Raw genomic sequence first — 24,367 nt, forward strand, 5'->3', positions numbered from 1 at the left:
CAGATAGCTACTAGCATCGGTTTGAATAAGAAATTTCTTATTCAAATCCGGGAGAGCTAATTCCGAGGTACTCTTAACTTTTTCCACTAATTCCCGCATAGCGTTGGTATGGATTTCCTCCCAACGCCACGTGGAATCCTTCTTAAATAGGTTATACAAAGGACGAGCTATTCCGCAAAGTTTGGTATAAACTGTCGGTAATAACCTATCATGCCAAGAAATCTTAGTAATGATTTCACGTCTCGAGGGTTCGGGAATTCCTCAATCACTCGAAACTTATCCGGGTTTGGCATACAGCGCCCTGGACCAACCTTATAACCGAGAAGATTAACGGTATTTATGCAAAGTTGCACCTTCCTCGGATTAATAGTTAATCCGGCTTCTTTAACGCGGCCTAGAGTTTCTCGAATGTGAATCAAATGATCCTCAAACGTTTCGGAATATATGGTGATATCATCATAAAAACCGATAGCGAAATTCCATTTACAGGGTCCTAACACACGGTCAACTACTCGCATGAAAGATGCCGGTGCGTTTTTAAGTCCAAAGGGCATCTTTAGAAATTCGTAAAGTCCCCTATGGCACACGAAAGCTGTCCTTTGTATATCGCTATCTTTCATCCTCACTTGGAGGAACCCCTTTGTGAGATCTATTGTCGTCAAATACCGCGCCTTCCCTAAGTACGCTAAATTATCAAGTATCGAAGGCATTGGATACCTATCGGCGGTAGTCACGTCATTTAACCTCCGCACCTCTACACAAAGCCGTTTGATCTCACCCGGCTTTGGGTTAGCTTTTTCAACAAGTACAAGATGGTCGTATAACTCCCAATTCCAACAACTCATCAATAGCCCTGTCGATCTCCTCCCTCTTCTTGTTGCTAACCGGACGGGGATGACACGCTATAGGCCTAGCGTCGCCCGTCTCTATAGAGTGCTCAATTAGCGAGGTTTCGCCAGGTTTCTTTGTGAATATACTTTGGAATTCCGAAAGCATATCCACCAACCTAGCTCTTTCATCTTTGCTACAGGTCGATTTCGACGCTAAAGCTTTTAACACATTTAAGGGGTCTTTTTCGCTTTTGACGATTTCGCCAAAGCAATTAGACGCCCCTATTTCCATTTCTTCGGTATCGAACGGGATGACTTTTTGAGGGAAGGGGCCGATTGACCACCCACCTTCACTTAACCTAATGTCTATCCCCGTTCCTCGAAGAACATCTCTCCCAAAAATAACTGAGGGTGTAAGACCTCGGACAATAAGAAAGCGCTGCCTTCTTTTCCCTCCGGGCCAATATACCTGGAGACGGATATCTCCGGCTACGCGGCATGTGCCGCGACCGAATCTAACCATTGTCCTATTAGCTTTTATCGCCATTTCTCGTTCTTCAAACATGGGTATGAATTCATTGGCCAAAGAAACTGACGATCCGCTATCTAACAAGCCAAAGAACGATTGCCCCATAGATTGAAATCTCAATAATGTGGGAGTTTTCCCGCCAAAATCGGAGCAGCGATTAACCGAGCGCGCGAAAATCCCAAGTTTTCGAATTTCTTGCCTGGATTTGGCCCTCGTTATTTTGGTTTCAATTTTATCACGAGACCCCTCACAAGAATAATTTGGTTTTCCGATTATCTTGGTTGCCTCGTTTGCCCATTTTCCCGGATTAGTACAATCCCTTTTAAAATAGCGCGGTTGGTTGCACTTGTAACAGCGCCCAATACCCCGATTACCTTTCCTTTGGACCGGATTTCCGCCATTGGAATGTGCACTAAAAGTTAGACCAGAATTATTACCTGAGCGAGTATTTACTCCGCTCATCACTTGCCTCTGTACTCCAAAATAAGAGTACGGATCTAAGGCTGCCAATCCTACTCTCACCTGGTTTCCCGCAAATGCATTTGCATCCGCAGAAACAGACATACTGACGGCTTTACGAACCGATTGATGCGATTGCTCAATCGTAGCGCTTGCCCCATATGCTAAACCTGGTTCCCAGGATTCCGCCATTGACGGAGGGGGTCTGTACATTACCTCGGCCAGGAGATCAGATTGAATAATCTTAGCCTCCTCAGCCAATTCAGCAAGGGTAGCGAAAGTTTTCTTCCTTAGCATTCTACGGTATGTCGGATGACACTGCCATAGTAGTCGCTGAATTTTTCTGTTCTGTTATCCAACTCAATTTTAATGCGCCTAGAGTAATCAGTAGCCTGATACTCCTTTCTAAAACACTCTCGGAATTCCGAAAGGTTCTTAAAAGCGGCTGAACCCCCACAAATTTAAACGAGCAATCGGCCGGCCCTTGTAGAGACAACGGGATCACGTGAAATAGGATATCCTTATTTGTATTATTCATGTGAAGTGTGTGTGAATCCAACAAAGTTTCATGAATTTGGCTTAATATACTGTCAATATCTTCTTCTTTAATACTAGAAAACGCTTCTAAATGAACTAAATTAAAATTTGTAAATGAATTTAACAAACAATGCCAACCAGAATGCGAGTGCTTCATTATTGGAGAATACTGATATGTTGTCTTCAATGGAGAATAATGATACATCGACGGAGAATACTGATATGTCAATTTTACCGGAGATTTCATGGGACTAATTCCGACTTTTCTTGCTCTACATAGCATAACATTTTGTGTATCCATAAGCAAACTGACTTTGTCTCAGATTTTTATTTATATTTCACGCGAAAAAACTTCCATAAATGGCTGATTTATAATCAGCGTATGCAGTTGTACCACCTACTTGACATTAAACATTTTCAAGAAGATATCGGTCAACAAAATTGATATACGCGAAAGCGCAAAGTTGTACAATTTGTTCACTAGATTCAGAATGTTTTAAAAGAATAATTCGCCAAATATTTTCCGGCCACAAATTCCGGGGACCAAAGATGGCTTCCATTTCTAATAGGACATTTTTATACACTCTTGATGCCATAATAAAAAGATTTCATTTTTATATACACGATAATCCTCACAGAAAAAATGTTAAGATAGTCCCCAAGAAACAGAGGATTTTTCAACATACGATAGTTCCGACGTTCATTCAGTATTCTAATTAAATTTAAATTATTCATATTATTCTTAAAAATTGCGCTACAGCCACCGAAAGTTCGACGCATCAACGACAGCTCACAACAAAGAGATTCTAGAGAATTATTTATCAGACAACTTGACACTTCAGTTGCACAAACGTGGAAAGCTGGACATAAGAATTAGGCTGTTTTCCACCATGGATCAATAAATGTAAAGACTCGCTGCAAGATGAGGAACTTTAATGGGAGCAATATTTTAACACCCATAAATTTGCTCCATGTGAATCAGTATTAGACTGCCAGCTGTGACGCAGTCCTTACAAAGAGGGTTAGGTTCAGATCGTTCAGAATTTTTCTGAAATCAGGGGAACAAATTTTTTATACAAATAAGACATTTGTGACATTCAAAACCATTCTCACCATTTTTTATCAATTTAAACATAAAATTTTGATGACAAATATCATAGAACGCTGTTTTTTATTAAAGATGAATTTAGATCATGCGGAATTTTTCTGAAATTAGGACATCAAAAAAATTATTTTATATTAATAAGAAAATTGTCTCGTCAACTCTCACCATTTTTACATCAAACTCTGATGTCAAATATTAGTGATCGCTGTTTATTATTTGAGATGAATTAGAAAATGGTGCCGGTATATTAGGTCCTAAAAATCCAGGGAGAATTCTACACATGGGTTGGTTGGTTGGCAACCCATAAAAAGAATATATTGCACTCTAAACTTGAGTCGATGTAGTCACGGCTTCATGTGCTTTTCTTAAATTGTTTGAATTTTCATTATATTCGCTATTTGCTTATTCCTTGTGACCTTGATTATTCCAGGTTTGATTCAAAGTTCAAGAAACATAACACTGAGTTATTATTTTGGAATTTTCTGTTCATCAAATTTACTTTGTACATCTTCTGCAGTTTGATTTTCTAGGTTTTAAATTTTAGAAGTATCAACATATCAGTATTCTCCATCTAAGTCAACATATCAGTATTTTCCATCGAAGTCAACATATCAGTATTCTCCAACAATGAAGCGCTCTCATTCTGGTTGGCAATGTTCGCTAAATTCATTTACAAGTTTGAATCTAGTTCTTATAGAAGCGTCTTTGACTATTAAAGAAAAAGATATTGACAGTATATTAAGCCAAGTTCCTGAAAAATTGTTGGATTCTCCTAACAAGAAAAGCAAAGAAATAGCTGTGTTTGGTAAATGGTATCAATTTAAGATGAATTTCAATTGTGAAGCTCAGTGTTCTTATAATTTCAGATAAAAGGTATATTTTTTGGCCATTCCTATATGAACCTTTAATTACACAACCTTTAATTACACAATATCTTATATATTTGAGAATGTGGTTTATTTATTGGCTTGGTTTTCCCTTTATGTACAGTCGCAACTCGTTAATATCTGAATTTGACCAAACTGCATGCTTGATATCAGCTGGAATTTGTTGGGGTCATGTTGAGCTCTAGATGTTAGGACTGTTAGCCATTTTGGTTTACCTTTATTATTAAATTTAACCCACATTTCAGCTTAGTTTTCCTCAATTTGCAAAAGCTTTTGTTTCTAAAAATCAAAGCTTCGCCAGTATCCTATAAAATCATGTATTTTCATTTCCTAGATATATCAGAAGAAATTTCACCTAAACGAAAAAAAATTGATTCCTGTAAAAACAAAGAACAAAAAACTAACAATAAAGAAACTGCTGAGAAAAAGGAAACTTCACTTAACAAGGAAGAAAAAATTTCTTCTTTTGAGATGAATGAAAGTTTAAGCAAGAAAGAAGTGAATTTGAGTGGTAAGAAATGTTCAGCAATTGAAATTAGTACACACTTCACGCGAATAATACTAACTCCTTTTTAGGTTAATCCGAGTCTGAAGATCCAAAGGGGAAAAAATAGTAATAATCACCCATCAAGCAGTATGGGTCCTCTAACTGTGAAACGCAACAATTCTGTTGTTTTTTTGTTAAGACTGAAATTAAATATTTTGTCATAGTTCTCCACTAAAGTTAATATTTTGTCATAGTTCTCCACTGAAGTTAATATTTTGTCATAGTTCTCCACTAAAGTTAATATTTTGTTATAATTCTGCACTAAAGTTAATCAAGGAAGAAAAAAATTCTTCTTTTGAGATGAATGAAAGTTTAAGCAAGAAAGAAGTGAATTTGAGTGGTAAGAAATGTCCTGCAATTGAAATTAGTACACACTTCATGCGAATAATACTTGCTCCTTTTAAGGTCAATCCTGCGAATAATACTAACTCCTTTTTAGGTCAATCCGAATCTGAAGATCCAGAGTGAAAAAAAATTAGTAATAATCACCCATCAAGCAGTATGGGTGCTCTTACTGTGAAACGCAACAATTCTGTTGTTTTTTTGTTAAAACTGAAGTTAATATTTTCTCATAGTTCTCCACTAAAGTTAATAGTTTTTCATAATTCAGCACCAAAGTTAATGTTTTGTTATAATTCAGCACTAAAGTTAATATTTTGTTATAATTCACACTAAAGTTAATATTTTGTTATAATTCAGCACTAAAGTTAATATTTTGTTATAATTCAGCACTAAAGTTAATATTTTGTTATAATTCAGCACTAAAGTTAATATTTTGTTATAATTCAGCACTAAAGTTAATATTTTGTAACAATTCCGCGCTCTAATACTTAGTTATAATTCTGCACTGTAATAAATTTTATTTCAGCACTATAATAAAAAAACTACTTGACTATAATTAAAATAAATTACATTTCTTAACTCTAATAAAAATAGAAATATATTACATTTCGACTCTCAATGGCCATTTAAATTGAAATTACAAATTATAATTAAATAATTGTCTGATATGTTGGTATTAAGGTAATCAATACTTGAATACGTTAATTTCGTTTGAAATGAGTCAGATTTTCGTATTTTTCAATTATCGTCTAGTTGTTGATTTCATTTTGTAATTACCCTAGAGTTGTTGATTTCATTTTATAATTATCGCTGAGCAATTCAAATGGAGCCTTAATTTTTTCATATTAACTTTAATTAATATAATGTTTATTGCGTTTGTTGAGAATTGTATCTCCAGAATTAAGCTACATTTAAACACCTGACTAACTCAGCTAGGGTATGCTTAGATAACACGATCAGCCATTAAGCCTTAAATCATGTATCTCTCCGGAGTTAAGTTCCTATTCTTAACTATTATTAGTAGGTAAACCATGCAAGAGCGGAAAAACATGCTGACTCGATGAGTATGTTAATTACGCTTGTTGTTAATTACTGAAATGATAATTTAATTCTGCAAAAATCTATCTATTTTTTAATGTCAGTTTCATAAAGTGATTATTTCATTTCGAACTTGTCAAAACAAATAGTGGGCAACGATAACTCCGTCCCAATCTAGTTATAGTTTTAAAACGCCGACTCATTTTGTTAATACATTTAATTTTTTCATTATGTTGATTATCATTAGTAAACCAACCTAACGAGAGCGCGATTTCTTGGGGGATAAAACCATCACCATGATCACCCTAACTTTAAGCAGACGAGTCTTCAGAAACGATATAAACTCTCTCTGCTTAGCGCGCCTTCCGTCGGGGAGAACTTTAATTTCATTTATGATTAATATGATAATATTAACTGTAATGTTTAAGTTCCTAAATAGAAATTTAATCTTGCCTAGGATTAAAAAGACATAATAATTATAAATTGCAAAAAAAAATTGCAAGCAACACAGCGCTAAAGCCAGTCTGACGCGCTTGCGAAGTCTGTCTGTCTCTCCTCTCCCGTCTGCCTGTCTCTTCCCAGTCGAGCGCGTTGGGGGTATCCAAATCCTTCTTCCTCTCTCTTCTCTTGACTATAACTTAACTCGGTTTAGGTGCTAAGCGAGCGTGGCTCGATTGGTTGGAGGCTTGGAGCAGGCGTCTTCAGTGACGTCATGTATGGATCTGGAGGTCGCGGGATCGGTTCCAGGTGTGGCAGAAAAATAATTTGAATTGAAATAAATTACGTTACGCTACCAATGAGGCTTAATGTGAACTTCGGGTGAATTTTCAATTCAAAATCGCGGGAATTTCGAAATATTTATGACTAAACTCATCAGGTAACAGCAAAAAACCAGCCAGCCAGCCAGCGTGGGTCAGAACAATCGTTTTAGCTCTAAAGAGCGCAAAACGAACAAGATGGCCCCGGCCATAAAATGTTTTGCCTAGGCTACCTAAAGTTATTGTAAGGTGACCCCGGCCTAAGCGTGAAAACAAATATCCTCACGCTCCTCCTTTATCCCTGGTGAAAACATTACTGAATTTTTAAATAAATTCTACCCTCTCGTGGAACCCTTAATTGCCATCATTAAATTTACTATTTAAATTAAATAAAATTACTTAAATAATAAATACATTAGCAATATATAATTATTTAACTTTAAATCATCACGATCAATTAATTTAAATTATAATGCTAAAAATAGATAGACGGCTGGCTATATAGCTAGATTTGAAAATTTGATCTTGCTGAGGTTCCATTGTTTACAGACTAGGAGGACTCATAGCATTTACGCGAGGAGGCCCAGCTTTAAACTCACAGATTGAGTCAGGCCTCCTTGTGTAAAATGTAAATAGTATGAATCCTACTAGTCTGTAAACTATGTTTTCACCCTAATTATCTTAATGTTTCTTTTTTTGAGGAGCTTAAGTTATAGATTTTTTATTTGATTTATTCGTAGTAACGTTATTTTAACCTTCAATACCCTTTCATTTATAGTTGAGTAACTAAGTTTTTAGAATGATAACTTAATTTCAATGTGATGTCAGTTTGTAAATCTAGCTAATTGAATTCCCCCTTTCCCACAGAGAAGGTCTGAAATTTACATCACTTGGCAGAGACTAGAGGTCGTTAACGTTTAGTTACAGACTCTCAATGGGCATTTTAAAAACTAGGATTCATTAAAATTGAAATTCCAAATTATAATTAAATATTTTTTGTTTGATACGATCTGGGGTTGGCAACCAGTCTGGGTGAGTATGGGGCTAAACTTTACTTTAGCTCGCGCATTTTAAATACAGTTTTTTCAATAAATATCGTTTATTCAAGGTTAATTTTAGGCTAATTTAGTAATTTGTTAAAATTAAGGTGCGGAAACTATTTAAAATATCTAAACTTTACTTTAGCTCGCGCATTTTAAATACAGTTTTTTCAATAAATATCATTTATTCAAGGTTAATTATAGGCTAATTTGTTAAAATTAAGGTGAGGAAACTAATTAAAATATATATTTTCCATGTTTTTTAATATTTTACGCTTTACCTTCTGGTTAGATTATTTTAGTTTTCCAAATAATATCACACCTTTTCCATACTATTGTTGTTTATCTTCATTTACTTCCCAAATAATATTACGCCTTTTCCAAGATATTGTTTATCTTCATTTAATTACCAAATAATATTATGCGTTTTCCAAAATATTGTATTTTGTTATCTTCATTTAAGTTCCGAAATAATATTGCCTCTTTTCCAAAATTTTGATTAGGTTCAGGTTTGGTTAAGGTTTGGTTTGGTTAGGTTCAGGTTTGGCCGTCATTTAAGGGTTATAGTTTCAGAAATCCTTCTAATAAACTCTGCCGATATGGACGACAAAAGCTATGAAAATATAGATTAAAATAGTTTCCGCAACTAAAATGTAATTAATTAACATAAATCTGGGTGCTACGGTCCATTACATTCAATTCTGGCCGTGTCTGGGTACATTTGTCAACAGAAAAATTTGACATGCTAATATCACACATCCTGTGAACGCTGGCCAACATTTCCTATCACTCGTTCATTTTCAGCTTCAGAGCAAATCTCTTCTTCTAACAATACGTCATCAGCTTCAGATGTAGAGTCTAAATTACGAAATACCAAAGATTTTCAAAATAAGCTAATAATATATAACAAAAATTAGTACGGAGTAACTGATCTTACCAATAATATTTATTATGAACCAGTCTGGGTGAGTATGGTCAAACAGTGTTGAAGGACAACCTATCAAATGAATTTTTATATTAATATGTAACATCATGACCTAAAATATTATTCTAAATTGGTATTATCATAAAACCATTCTACTTACCCGAGAAGAAATGCATTGAACATATTCCAGTATGTTCTCTCAGGTCCAAGGCCCAACTTTTGTAACCAAAGGTTACGTCGCTTAGCGGATAATTTGTACGATGCTTCTCCTTGGTTTTTTAAAATGCCCGGTATTCGAAAGAAGCGCGTTATCTGTTTTACTTGAGCAGCTTCTACAACTCTTCAAAGAACAAATTCTAACCGTTTTATTCTTAAAAACTGGGTACACAACACGTTCAACCGACGAGCCTATATCTACCAAAATGGCGTCGGCACAAGACGAAGGGGAATCGGAGCTGGTTCAGTGTTAACGCAGTTTGTTAAACCGAACTGAAATGACTCAGTTTGGGTTGATAGTGACTCTGTATTTATGACATCTCCTGTTGCCCTCTATTGAATCTCTCAAAAACTATCGTTAAATTTATTACTTAAATAACATAATTTTTTAATTATAATAATCATGTTAGCTAATTATAATTATTTAACTTTACATTAGTGTGTTTCATAGATTTAAATTATATTGCTATATTAAAAAATTGGGGCGCGCCTTAAAACCAGACAGCTCTCTCTCTCTCTCGTCTCCCGCTACAGCCACGCAGAAAGTGTCGGGCGTCGGGGAGGGGGGGTCCAGATCCTGCTACCTCTCTCTTCTCTAGACTCTTACTTAACTCGCTCTATATCCTAAGCGAGCGTAGCTACGTGGTAACGCGCGCGGGCGTCTTCACTGACGTCTCGTATGGATCAGGACGTCGCAGGTTTACCTCCCGGCACCGACAGAAAAATAATATCAATTGAAATAAAATACGTTACGCCACCTATGAGGTGTAACGTGAACGACGGGTGAATTTCGAATTGAAAATTCACGGGAAATTTAAAATTAGAAATGTTCGTTTATGACAAAATTCATCAGGTCACAACATTTCCAACCAGCCGACCAGCAGAGGTCGGAACAATAGTTTTCCAGCTATAAAGAGCGAAAAACTAAAAACGGGGTGAGAACAAATTTTCCTCGCTGAAGACGAACAAGGTATAAACCCTTACATCTCAGTATTTCGAGGAGGTGGGGACTTCTGCAATTTATCATTGTGCATAGTTTCATGCATTCCTCATAGATTGTACGATTGTTTCCGTAAATCTTCCAGACTTTTGGGGAACACTTTCGAAGCCGCCAAGAAGGTTATTTTGGCCAGCTACTTCGTTGGCTCTTTCATTTTAATGGAAGTCTTCAAAGCCAACCTCTTGACAAAATTGACGGTGGACATTGATCAAAACATACATATTCTCGATTATATCTTCAAATACCCCAACATGCGCATTGTTTTTCAGAATGACTACTATGTCCGCCAGGATTATTTGCAGGTATAAATATTACATTATTAATATTAGGGTGACTAAGGACGGGTAGAGATGAATCATAGTCAAGAATGCCAAGGTTTCTCGTATTCTAAAAGTTAGTTTATTAATCCAAGAAAATAACTAACACGCCTTTTTACCTCTCCGAGTGACGTATGTCACGGAGAGGTTCTAATTTCGACGTGTCTCTGTGTCTGTCTGTCTGTGTGTCTGTCTGTCCGTTGTTACACCCACGTGACCTCGTTCGCAGTTTGTAAATCGGAGCAAACGTGTGTTCAATTTCCAGACCGCATTTACAGTCCCGGAAAGTGTATTCCACTTACAAGCTATTACTCCATTGCCTGTCTAACAACTCTGTTCATTTGTCCACCACACATGGACACCAGTCTGAATTTACTAGCTTCTAAACACCACCACCTTCTCGTCTTTGTCCATTCCACATGGACACCAGTCTGTACACCTGTCTTCTAACACCACCATCTTCTTGTCTTTGTTTTTGTCCATCCCACATGGACACCAGTCTGTACACCTGGCTTCTAACACCACCATCATCCTTAAGGTTAAGACATACGCGGCGATCGGCTAGGGTTACGAGAAACGTCTAGCCTTCCAATGGAGGGGTCTTCCTCCAAGTTTCACGCAATTGCGATGTTCTTATCTACAGCTGCGATTCGAATCCTTTATATACTACCTATTTGAGTAAGGCGAAACAACAGTCATATCCTTCAATTCAAACGTCAATATTAGTCAAGTCTCTCAAGGTTGTTTAATTATTCTTTTTTAAAACGATATAACGCTCAATAAGGCGAACAACTAACGAAGAAAATATTAAATATTAATTATATTTATTTTAATATTTAAGATAATCTCTTTTCTCAATTCAAAATTAATACGGAAAGAGTTAAAAAGCAGTCTATTTTTGTCTGTGTTTCTGTCCGTTGTCACACTAGTGCGCTGAGTTAGCAGTTCGCTTTATTTGGATGTGTTAAGAAATCCTACAGAACCTTAAAGTGTTAGAGACATAATTTTCGTCATCCACAAACTTAAAATACGAAAAAAAAATCCTTGAAAAATCTAGTTTATTATGATATGTTTACTTTTGTATTTGGTTTCGTAGAAATTTATAAAATTGCAATCAAAGTTTTGTGTTTGGAAAAGGCTTAGCTAAATTATGTTTCGTTTGATGACGTAGTAACGAGAAATTTTCACTCTAGATGTCGCTCACGTGACACGCCTGTTGGTGTCTCAGCGCGCGCCGCGTTAAGCCTAATTTATTCAGATTCGCGCGGCATTAGTATACTCGGAGTCTCGGGCGCGCGCGCTTGGCTTTTCCGCGAGATGCCGTGAGTGACGTATCAAGGAGAAAAACCCGCCAAATATCTTCTCCGCAAATTTGCTTTTGCCCCCAAATTTCAAGTTTTCGAAGTGTTTTTCCCGTGTTTTCCCTCATACTTAAATATTTATTAAGCATATTTTTGGAATCAGAAGAGTTTAAACTCTCAAAAAAGTAAGGTTTTCTTTAGATTTGAGATAGTTTTTAAATCACGTCGCTATTCCTTTAATATTCACTTTTTCCATAATATAAAGTGAATACGTGGAAGTATTTTTCGTAATTACGATGCATTTAGTACTTTTGTAGCTTTAAAGCTCTGTTTCATTTTGATATTCCAAGGATGTTTTTTAATATTGTTATTTGAAATGGCTGTTTATATATTACTTAAGCGATACTACAACTGTATATAGAATAATCCTTGGTTTAGTGATTTTATGAAGAATACTAAGACCTAGATTCTGGCGGATATATCAAGCATTATACGCAATAGGCTTAGTGAAACAAAGAGTAAATAATTGAGGCCTGAGGTGAAGCAAACTTTGGGCTCTGATTTTCGTGTCTGAAATGTAGAGACATCAACGGTTCAGAGTGAGCCGAAAGTTAAATACACTTTTAAAGGATCAGGTGAAGATTTTATAATAGAAGAAAAGATCGTGGTGGCAATTAGAATAGTAAAAGGGCTAATGGTAAACGGGTAGTAGCTACAGACTTTTTATTCTCTTTATGGTGCGCATTCACTATTAGTGCGTCTAGCTACAATTTAGCTTTGGTGTTATTTAACGTTAACATTCATGTTGGCAAACTAAGATTATTGTTGAGGTGAGACGAGACGACAGTGTTTACACTGCAAACCAGTTGTGAATGTAGCTATCAGTATATGCGGTAAACAGCTGAAGCGTAGACTTCATTTCCTGTTCTTTTCCCCATTGACTGATTTCCATGTGTCCAAGATTTATCCATATTGGATGTAAAATGTCGTCTGCTTTACTGTATATTCGCTATGCTTGGAATACTGCTTCAATATTTCGTAAATTTTACTCCAAAAAAGAGAAATAATTCCATATCTAGGTAAATAAGTTTGTAGTAATAGACCTCTTGACTCGGAGAGGTAATATTTTGGTTTTCCCAAATTGTATTTAGCTCCTCAAGAATAGCCATACAATAAATGTCATCACGGAGGGGTTCTGTTTCGGCCGTATCTTTGTGTGTTTGTTGTTACACACCAGGTTACCACTTTCGCAGTTTGCAAATCAAAGCAAACGTGTTTACCATTTAATTGTTGTATAATTACTCGAATTTACCTGTTTTTATGCATTCCTCTCTAATGCAGACCGATCCAACTATGTAGAAATTGATTTCCGATTAAATATTCTACAGAAAAAAATAATTATGCGCATCATTTGAGTGTGTGTCTGCAAAGATACAACAAAGGCAACGAAAATTATATAAGTTTGAATTGCGAATCAACGGCACACCACTCGAATTAATAACCCTTCAACGACTCTTTTGCACTGCAAATATAGTCTACGCTTGACACTATCATTTAATCATGTACTTGTAACAGGGGTTTAAGCACAACATAATAGGGCTCCCCAACTCAGAACGATTATATTGGTCTGTAATTAATCAAAGAAGATAATATAACGGTTATTTTTAGCTGTACAAATATAACCATGTACAGCACCGGAGCTTCCGAGATATCTAGGCCCGTGCGTGGCTTTTTTTATGTGGTGAAATATCCAGTTTCATAGAGGAGATATTTTCACCCAAATATGTGTACTAGATGGCGCTTTTATGACAGTTACGAAGCAGGTCTTCCATAAATTGTAGTTGATAAAAAATGTTCGTGTCTAGTCGCCAAGTCCCGTAGTTGAGCGACTGAATACGCGGACGCGCGGAACCACCTAACGAAATGAACCACTCAGGCATTTAATGAACACTAACTAAAATTGTTTTTATTACTTGGTTATATATTAAGGCTAAAAAATACAGTCAATCTACCAAAAAGTAAATCGCTATGATAAAAAATATTATATTTTTTACAATATCGGTTTTAGGCTTCTGACTGGCAATTAACAAATTAGTGTTATTAACTGAACATCCTACCGGCCTTAATACGACCGTATTAACTGACTTAAAGAGTTAGTGCCATAATTTTCGTCATCCACAAACTTAAAATACGAAAACAATCCTTGATAAATCTAGTTTATTATGATATATTTACTTTTGTATTTGGTTTCTTAGAAAGTTTTAAAATTGCAATCAAAGTTTTGTGTTTGGAAAAGGCCTAGTTAAATTTTGTTTCGTTTGATGACGTAGTAAGGAGAAATTTTCACTCTAGATGTTGCTCACGTGACGCCTGTTAGTGTCTCAGCGCCGCGTTAAGCCTATTTTATTCAGATTCGCGCGGCATTAGTAGGCTCCGAGAGTCTCGGGCGCACGCGCTTGGCTTTTCCGCGAGATGCCGTGAGTGACGTAGCGAGGAGAAAAACCCGCCAAATATCTTCTCCTCAAATTTGCTTTTTCCCCCAAATTTCAAGTTTTCGGAGTGTTTTTTCTGTGTTTTCCCTGATATTTAAATATTTATTAAGCATATTTTTGGAATCAGAAGACTTTAAACTCTCAAAAATTAAGGTTTTCTTTAGATTTGAGATAATTTTTAAATCAGTTCGGTATTCCTTTAACATGAGAGCTTAACTATCTTCGGTGTCAAACGGCAAGAGGCATAATTTAACGATGGGTCTCTTGATTTCGCCTTCACTGGTACGTAGCGTAACAACTCTCGTGCAGCCATCTTGACCTGGATGTATTTGAATGACTCGAGCTAGCGGCCAACGTGCGGAAGGTTCGATGTCGGATTTGACGAGGACCATGTCACCGATCTGAAAGTTCCTTTGTTGCGTCATGCATTTTGGTGTTTGTTGTAATCTACTCTCGGAGCCATCGTTTATGCACATCTTGCTTAAGTTTTTGGAGTAGTTGCCAACGATTTAGTCTGTTCGTAGGTAGGTGGCCTAGATCAGGATCGGGAATAGATTGCAGGGATTCTCTGATTAGAAAGTGAGCTGGTGTTAGGACTTCGAGATCATTTGGATCGGATGAGAGCGGAGTGAGAGGCCTTGAGTTAAGACTTCCTTCTATCTGGGTGATGATTGTTGCTAACTCCTCGGACGTAAGTCTGGTGGAGCCAACGACTCTATGCAGATGATGATTGACGGACTTCATGCCCGCTTCCCATAAGCCGCCAAAATGAGGGGCGCCCGCCGGGTTGAAATGCCATTGTATACCCTGTCCAGATAGATGGTTGGTGACGGCTTCATTATGATGCTCGGACTGAATTATTTATGCAAATCCCTTAAGTTCTCTGGCAGCCCCGACGAAGTTAGTACCGCAATCACTGTATATCTCAATTGGTTTGCCACGTCTTGATGTGAATCTCCTTAGGGCTGCAAGGCGTCGGTTGTCTGAGAGGAGACCATTTCCAGATGTAAGGCGCGCGTCACATAGCATACAAAGAATGCCAGATAGGTTTTGAATGTGGTCTTGCTTTTTGAGATGTGGCGTAACAGGAACGGACCCGCATAGTCGACGCAAGTTTTCAGAAAGGCCCGACTGTACTGTACTCTTGACTTCGGCAAGTCACCCATTAATTGGGTTACGGTTGAAGCTCTATGTCTTGTGCAAGTAACGCACTTCCGAATCTGGAACCGTATGGCGTCTCGGCTTCTTATAATCCAATAATTCAATGACAATATTCCTTGGACCATTAGAGCGCCAGCATGGAAATGTTGTACATGAGTTTCATTGATAAGTAGTTCTGTGAGTCGATGATGACGTGGTAGGATGATCGTATGTTTCATAGCAGATGTAATATTAGCGTAATTCAGTCGTCCCCCAACTCTCAGAATTCCATTGGTGTCTAGTTCGGGACGCAGACATAGTATTTTGCTGGTGTTGGTCAACGGTGTACCGGCTATTTCGTTCGCAAATGTCGTGCCTTGGGCAATTATGATTAATGTCCGTAGTGCGGCTTCCAATTCTTGGGATTGAAGTGGACCAATCATTGTTGAGATGAGCGATTGAGGATTTATCTTCTTTCGATGCCTAGAGAGAGTATTGTTAATGAACCGACGAATCCAGGCTATTATGCGCCGTAGACGAAGAAGTGTTGATTATCTCGCAAAAATCGAGTTGTCCTTTGTCTGGGTTGTTGAAACTACTAGGTTGCGTTTGGCTTCCTCTTCGAGACACTCTACGGAACAAGCGGCGGAGATTTGCCTTATTTCATTCGGAACGCTTTCTTTGTCGGCCAACCATGATAGTCCCTTCAGCCGCAGCTTATGGTTGACTAAATTGGCGACAGCGATTCCCCTGGAGGCGATATCCGCTGGATTCTCGCAACCTGGTACTTGACCCCATTGAAGTGACGGAATACTTTCTTGAATTCTAGCGACCCGATTGGCAACGAACGTTTTCCAGCGGCTTGGACATGACTTGATCCAACCGAGGACGATAGTGGAATCGGTCCAAGCTTTCATGTCGTTGACTGAAAGTCCCAACGACTCTCGCGTAGTGGCCAAGGTTCACATTATCATAACTACAAAGTAAGTTGTTCATTAGGGACCCATTTAAAATGGTAATCAAATCGTTAATACAAATACAGGGATTCAACTCGATTGTGTTAACGGCGGTAGTAGATGTCAGTTATAAATTCATAACTGTTGAAATTGGAGCCTATGTGTCCACATCAGACGGTGGTGTATTCAAGGCTTCAGCTTTCGGTAAATCTTTGCAAGATGGAACTGTGCAATTTCCAGAAGATATGGCTTTACCAGGGTCGAATATAAAAGTTCCACATGTGCTTTTCGGAGATGAAGCTTTTCAGCTCCTTCCAACATTCATGAGACCATATCAAAGAGGCAGTTTAAACGACATAAAACGAATATTCAACTACCGATTAAGCAGAGCCAGGTAGATGTCGTTCACATAGCTGATGGAGTATAAATACCTAATAAGAATTTACACAATTTGTTTAGGCGTTGCCGTGAAAGCGCTTTTGGTATCGCTGCAGCCAGATGGAGAATCCTTGGTACTTCTATTAATATGGTTCTCAAAAATGCAGATGCAATAGTGAAGGCAATCGTTGTTCTGCACAACTTTTTGATGGTTGAAGAATCCGAAAAAGGCAGGAAGGTCTATTGTCCAACTAATTACGCCGATCATTTGAACGACGAAGGCAATATAGTGGGAGGGGATTGGCATAATGATATACGCAACAACCCTGCTAAAGCGTTGGTGAACATTGCACTGACAGTTGCTCGAAATTATAACTTGCAGGCTGGACTGGTACGAGATAAATTTGCAGTTTATTTTTCTACTCCAGCTGGCGAGGTCTCCTGGCGGTACGAAATTACTCCAGGGTTAAATACAAACTAAATTCTACAACCCTTGGAATGATTTTAAACCCCTGGAAACAATTCTACGACCCTTGGAATGACCCTTGGAATGATTTTAAATTTTACAAACTAAATTCTGTGATTTTAAATTTTAATAAAAAACGTTTGCGTTCAAATGTTACAGCACAGCTGTTTTGATTTCCTTTAAATGTTTTATGGCCACATCCAAAGGTTCAAATTCACAGTTTTCACGACTAGCTTCCGGAATTCGACGTAGTATTGTTCCTATGTAGTCTGTAAACTTGCTCACGCTATCAACTGTTTTATTGTCTATTTGTCTGAAATTACTACCTTTACTAAATCCCCAATTACTGGAAAAATTTATTATCATACTTGTTCAATTGTGATAATTCTTCTAGAATTGAAGCTTCATCTTCAACGGGCCTTTTCCTCCCTTTCGGAACTCTTTTCATATGGCATGGTTCAGAAGATGATGATGAATGACAAGTCCTAGGAATTGTACTAGGACCAGGAATTGTACTAGGACCAGGAATTGTACTAGGACCAGGAATTGTACTAGGACCAGGAATTGTACTAGGACCAGGAATTGTACTAGGACCAGGAATTGTACTAGCACCAGGAATTGTACTAGCACCAGGAATTTTACTAGGACCTAGAACTGGACCGCTTGCTGGCTCTTTACCTTCTCTATTGCATACTACTGGAGTTTCTGACCGTGACTCGGAAGGAAATGGATCATTTGTGTCTTCAGTGTGCACAGAATACTCCACACCATCATTCTCACAGATCTATTTTCCCGATTAGTGATATATATCTACACTAAAATTATGTTTGCAAATATTTACAATGAATTCTTCCACATTTGTGTAATTTTTTCTATTGGCGAAGTCCTCTCTTCGATTTCCATGGCCTGGTTTTCTGAGCATCCATAATTTGTGGTTGTCCTGAATTCGTGTTGTGTTATTTACATTAATATGAGATCTTAAATATTTAAAAACGAGTCATACTGTCTCTTGGCTACACTATCTTTCAAGAACAACAATTGCTGGAAAAGGGGCCATTTCACCATCGAAAATTGCTTCTCCTCGTCATATTCGTCTCCACTACGTGATGTAGTAATACTATTGAATAGGCTACGAAAGTTATCTACAAGGCCCTTCCATTTCTGTTGAAGATCCTCCTCTACAAGGAAACATTAATTATCTGTATATTTCCAAAATAATATCAATTCTATACTCACTCGAATGTCCCATTTCGGGGCAGTGCTCGAGAACCTCAGCCCACGCAGCATCTTTCAGTTCGCGATTCCTATAATTTCTGGAAAACTTATTCCAAATCACTTCCTGCGATTGAACTATTTCAAAAAAAAATTTCTTTTAATTCAATTTCCCTTTTTTTTCAATTCTTTCTTTTGGTCCGCTACCGACTTTTTGCTGGGTTTCGACATCTTGCAACTCTACTAAATTACTAACCATGCCATGGTAAAAACGGTTCTTTAAAAATGGCGAACAAATAAATTTCCTATTGGCTCTTTCTGATCACGTGACACTCACACGCCGCTTGTAACCACCGCTTGCGCGTAAAATATCTGTTTCGATTTGATCGCGGCGTGTAGCGTTCAAAAATCAAAGTTTGGAAGCTCGCGCTACAAGCCTATGTTTAGAGCGACCATGAAAATGAAAATGCTTGCGAGTTTCGCCCGTTTTTTACTCGCAAGCTAGTCATTTACACGCTACAAGCGACCATGAAAACGTAGCTTATTATAGCTAGTGGAATTAGCAAAGAAAAATATACTCGTTTAAGAGAAAAATATGACAAACTCAAATCTGAAATGAAAAAAACTAAAGCTGAAAATGAAAATCTCAAGGGTATGATATCATACATAAACATAGGTACCCAATATTTTTACTCACTATTAAAATATTGTTTTTATGCAGATGAAAAATCCGTGATGAATCAACTGAGGGACTTGGTAGGAGAGTTAGAGCGATCAAAACGAAGCTGGATTAATTTCAATAGTGACTTGTCTCCCTCAACTAACAGTGGCTCCAGTTCAGAAGAGCCTCAATTAGCTAACGAACAAGTAAGAAATATAATTTTATATCAACCGATACTTTAAGACAAGTGTGCATGAGTGAGCTGCTTTGTGCTGATGAAACATCATTACATAAAAGTAATAGATGATTATTATTTAATAATTGCTCACCAATGGTTTGCGCGTCATTTTTAATCTTTTCTTCGATAGTTAAGAATTTCAAAGAATTTGACAACCATAGGTTAATCTTTCAAATCTTTACTCAACTACATAAGTGTACTAATATATGGCAACACTCAATCCACAATCATAGAAATATGAGATAGCTCCTGAAGTGTTTATTGATAAAGGGACTCTAGCCACTATGCTACGAATTTCCCCTACAGGAACGAAATTTGCTCGAGCCTTATTGGTATCGGTTTTCAGCACCGAAGAGCTCATTGGATCTTCCCTAACTGGAAGATCCAGTAATGCACACAAAACTTCAACACCAAAGCGTTGTTTAGATAGCTCCCGTGTGAATGCAGTAATCGGTATTTTATTACTAACTACATTCAAAACTGATATTAAAATTGTTTGACGATGATTAATGTACTACTTTCAGCATACACGTTGAAAAAATTTAAAACTTCTACAAAAAGAGAAGTACATGACTCTCTGGCGATCAAAATAAAAGAAATTAATATGCAATACAGAAAAACTGTTGAACCATGAATGTGTAAAATTTAGTGTAATAAATTTAAATTTTAATAGCTACTAGCTGGAACATATCTCTCGCTCTCAGAGCTCAGGCCTATGATAGATTAGAAAACGGCAAATATTATTTTATAAAATCTCCAAAGATATTTTACAAACCCTTTAAAGATATTTTACAAACCCTTTAAAGATATTTTACAAACCCTTTAAAGTTATTTTACAAAACCTCTAAAGATATTTTAAAAAACCTCTAAAGATATTTTAAAAAACCTCTAAAGATATTTTAAAAAACCTCTAAAGATATTTTAAAAAACCTCTAAAGATATTTTAAAAAACCTCTAAAGATATTTTAAAAAACCTCTAAAAATATTTTAAAAAACCTCTAAAGATATTTTAAAAAACCTCTAAAGATATTTTAAAAAACCTCTAAAGATATTTTAAAAAACCTCTAAAGATATTTTAAAAAACCTCTAAAGATATTTTACAAAACCTCTAAAGATATTTTACAAAACCTCTAAAGATATTTTACAAAACCTCTAAAGATATTTTACAAAACCTCTAAAGATATTTTACAAAACCTCTAAAGATATTTTACAAAACCTCTAAAGATATTCTACAAAACCTCTAAAGATATTCTACAAAACCTCCAAAGATATTCTTTTATTTTCTAGAGCTTTTTTATGACATCTCTAAAGGTATTCTACAAAATCTCTAGCGATTTTTTGTAGAAACCTAAACGATTTCTAAAGACAGTCTATAAAAAGTAAACCTTGTTTTTCTGAAAACATCCTGTAAAGTTTCTAAAGAATATATACAGAGTAACCTCTACAAAATTTCGATTAAAATTCCTTAGAAATCGCTTTAGAAAAACCTAAAGAAAAATGACCCAAGACCAGACTTGTAAATAGTGATAATTTCATCCCGACCCCCCCCCCCCCCCCAAAGCCCAATTTTCTTGGGTACCCGGGGCTCCCTAGTGGACAAGGGTAATTAAATAGAGCAAGTTGGGAAACCAAAATATTACCTCTCCGAGTCAAAACTACTACAAACTTATTTACCTAGATATGGAATTATTTCTCTATTTTTGAAGTAAAAATTTACATATTTTTGAAGCAGTATTCCAAGCATTGCGAATATACAGTAAAGCAGACGACATTTTACATAAAATAAGGATAAATCTTGGACACATGGAAATCAGTCAATGGGGAAAAGAACAGGAAATGAAGTGGATAAATTTTGGAGAGATAAAACCTTCATGTGTTTGTAAAGGCCCAATTGTCTACGCTTCAGCTGTTTACCCGATATACTCATAGCTACATTCACAACTGGTTTCCAGTGTAAACACTATAGTCTTGTCTCACCTCAACAATGTTCTTAGTTTGCCAACATGCGTGTTATGGTTAAATAACACCAAAGCTGATTTGTGGTTAGACGCACTGAAAGTCTTGCGCACCATAAAAAGATTGAACACTCCGTAGCTACTACCCGTTTAACATTAACTCTTTCACTGGTCTAATTGCCACCATGATCTTTTTTTCTATTATAACATCTAACCCTGATTGTTTAAACGTGTATTTAACTTTCGGCTCACTCTGAACAGTTAATGTCTCTTCAATACAGACACGAAAAACAAAACCCATAGTTTACTACACATCTTGGGCCTCAATTATACACTCTTTTGTTTACTAGGCCTATTACGGTTAATACTTGATTTAACCGACAGAGTGTAAGCCTTAGCGTTCATCTTGTAATAATAAAAGCATGGATTATTCTATATACAGATATAGTATAGCTTAAGTAATATATAAACAGCCATTTCAATTTCAAATAATAATATTAAAAATGTCCTTGGAATATCAAAATGAAACAGAGCTTTCAAGCTACAAAACTACTAAAGGAATCGTAATTACGAAAAATACTTCCACATTTTCACTTTATATTACGGAAAAAGGGAAATTAAGGTTCTGTATGTTTTCTTAACACATCAACACAAGGCAAACTGCTAATGTGACGCACTAGTATAACAATGGACGGACACACACAGACATAAACATAGACTGCTTTTTAACTCTTTCCGTATTAATTTTGAGTTGAGAAACAAGATTATCTTAAATATTAAAATTAATATAATGAATATTAAATATTTTCTTCGTTAGTTGTTCGCCTTATTGAGCGTTACATCGTTTTGATTAATAACAATTAAACATTCTTTAGAGACTTGACTAATATTGGCGTTTGAAATGAAGCATACGCCGGTTGCTTCGCCTTACTCAAATAGGTAGTATATAAGGGTGTCGAACTACAGTTAAAAGCAAGAACAACTGCAATTGCGAAAAGCTTTGGTGGACAACCCACCCTAGGGAGGCTAGACGTTTCTCGTAACCATAGCTGATCGCCGCGAATGTCTTAAACCAAACGATGACGATGGAGTTAGAAGCCAATGAGACAGATTGGTGTCTATGTGGAATAGACGGAAGACCAGTAGATGGTGGTGTTTAGAAGCCAGTATGTACAGACTGGTGTCCAAGTGGGATGGACAAAGACCAAAAGATGGTGGTGATTGGAAGCCAGTAAGTACAGACTGGTGTCCGTGTGGGATGGACAAAGACCAGAAGATGGTGGTAGAGGAGCGATTTCCGTGACTGTGAAAGCAGTTCAGAAATGGCGAACACGTTTGCTCCGATTTGGAAACTGCGAACGCGGTCACGTGGGTGTAACAACAGACACACACACAGACGCACCCCATCGTTACAGAACCTCTCCGTGACATACGTCACTCGGAGAGGTAAAAATAAGTAATAGATAATAATGATATAATAATACTGAAGCAAGTAATAATATTAAAAAAATGAATAATGTAACACGTAAACAAAATATGCAGCAAAAAAATAAACGTCCATCGCTTAAATGTTTTTTCAAGTTTATAAAAATGCAGAATGAAATGGAAAGGAATGTCGTAAGTGGGAGGGGGGAGAAAAGGGATTGAAAGTTTTATGAAGAATGAAAGGGACGCGAATAGGCCTATAACCAAGGAAGTAGCTAAAACTTTCTTAGTATTTCACCATTCTGTCCGGTGGTTGGCAGAGAGTTTTTGGCGTGAATCATTACGTTACGGAGGGACCTTTCCTAAAGTTCCCGTTACAAGTCCCCTCCCCCCCCCCACTTGCGTGACGTCGTACTGGCGATGATGGAGACGATAGATATGGGTTGGCGCCTTAAAATAAACAGGTCGGGGTTGTTTCCGGAGCTTCCTTTGATCTGTATAGATTCGTACATAAAAGAAATAGGTAGGGTAGGGAACAGTACTTTCTACCTTAATCCTTTGGGAGACTCGTGGCGACATCTATTTAAACCAAGTTCAATTATAATATTAAAAATAAAACTACAATGTTTAAATTTTTCTATTACATAATTAATTTTATGTTGTTCAATTAAATGCAAATCTAATATTTTTTATTTGAATCATTAGTTTTTTAATTAACTATAATGTATTACGAGCGAGGACGAACACACCCACGGCCAAACAACATAAAAAACATCGTTTGTATAATCTTGCTTTTTAGAGGTATTTGTTATTTGCCTTTGTGAATCGTTTTTCTTAAGGATAGAAACCTATTCAGTGGACTGAATTTTGGAACTTAGCCTTTAGATACGTTTGCATGACAAGCTATGCACAATTTCAGTATGGGAGTAGCAATACCGCTTCTAAAACAAAGCTTACAACATATTTCACACTTGTGTGTAGGAGCATCTTTTATAGCTTCGGAATAAAAATATTCTTGATAAAGTGTATTTGAATTTTTTTTAACGACTTATCGTTAAATAAATAAATGTACATATTAGAAATTCATGGATTTGGAAACTTTTATTTGTGTCATAGTTACAATAGATTGAGGAAACAAAGTGTTTTATTTGAGTATTTCCTCCAGTGATGTTTTAGGCGTTTCAGCCTGTGATGATGTTTTAGGCGTTTCAGCCTGTGATGATGTTTTAGGCGGTTCAGCCTGTGATGATGTCTTGGGCGTTTCAGCCTGTGATGATGTCTTGGGTGTTTGAGCTTGTTGACCCATAAATTGTTCTTCAGTTATGTTATGGAAAATTTCATCATCGTCGGATGTGAGGTCAACATCCAGTATTTCTTGTGGACTGTGTAATATAATAAGAGTGCCAAAGCATGGATTTTATAGTGTCTTTAAACGTAAATGTAATGTACATGTCACATGTGTGTCATGACAGTAGGGAAAGTGCTTACTTAGTTGAGTTCATTTTCTTTTTTTTTGTGGGTGGAGATTCAAATTTTTCGTCCAGAGGGTTGATGGATGTAGTTCTAAATGATGTATATTGTTTGATTAGTCATGAATCAAAGATAGAATCATT

At 36.7% G+C, this 24,367-nt stretch overlaps 1 protein-coding gene across 1 annotated transcript; it reads right to left on the reverse strand.

The window, feature by feature from the left end:
• Window positions 1-14,535: 14,535 nt before the first annotated feature.
• LOC149630004 (uncharacterized) lies at window positions 14,536-15,906 on the reverse strand. The gene is made up of 3 exons (XM_089851334.1): window positions 15,355-15,906; window positions 14,883-15,175; window positions 14,536-14,803 (listed from the first exon to the last, which is right to left on the reverse strand). The coding sequence occupies exons 1-3, from the start codon at window positions 15,904-15,906 to the stop codon at window positions 14,536-14,538; spliced, it is 1,113 nt and encodes a 370-aa protein (XP_089707460.1).
• Between the last annotated feature and the right edge of the window lie 8,461 nt (window positions 15,907-24,367).

Source organism: Phalangium opilio, unplaced genomic scaffold (genome assembly GCF_054372755.1).
Source record: "Phalangium opilio isolate 3A_F unplaced genomic scaffold, DU_Popi_V2 ptg000104l_1, whole genome shotgun sequence".
NCBI classification, from domain to species: domain Eukaryota; kingdom Metazoa; phylum Arthropoda; class Arachnida; order Opiliones; family Phalangiidae; genus Phalangium; species Phalangium opilio.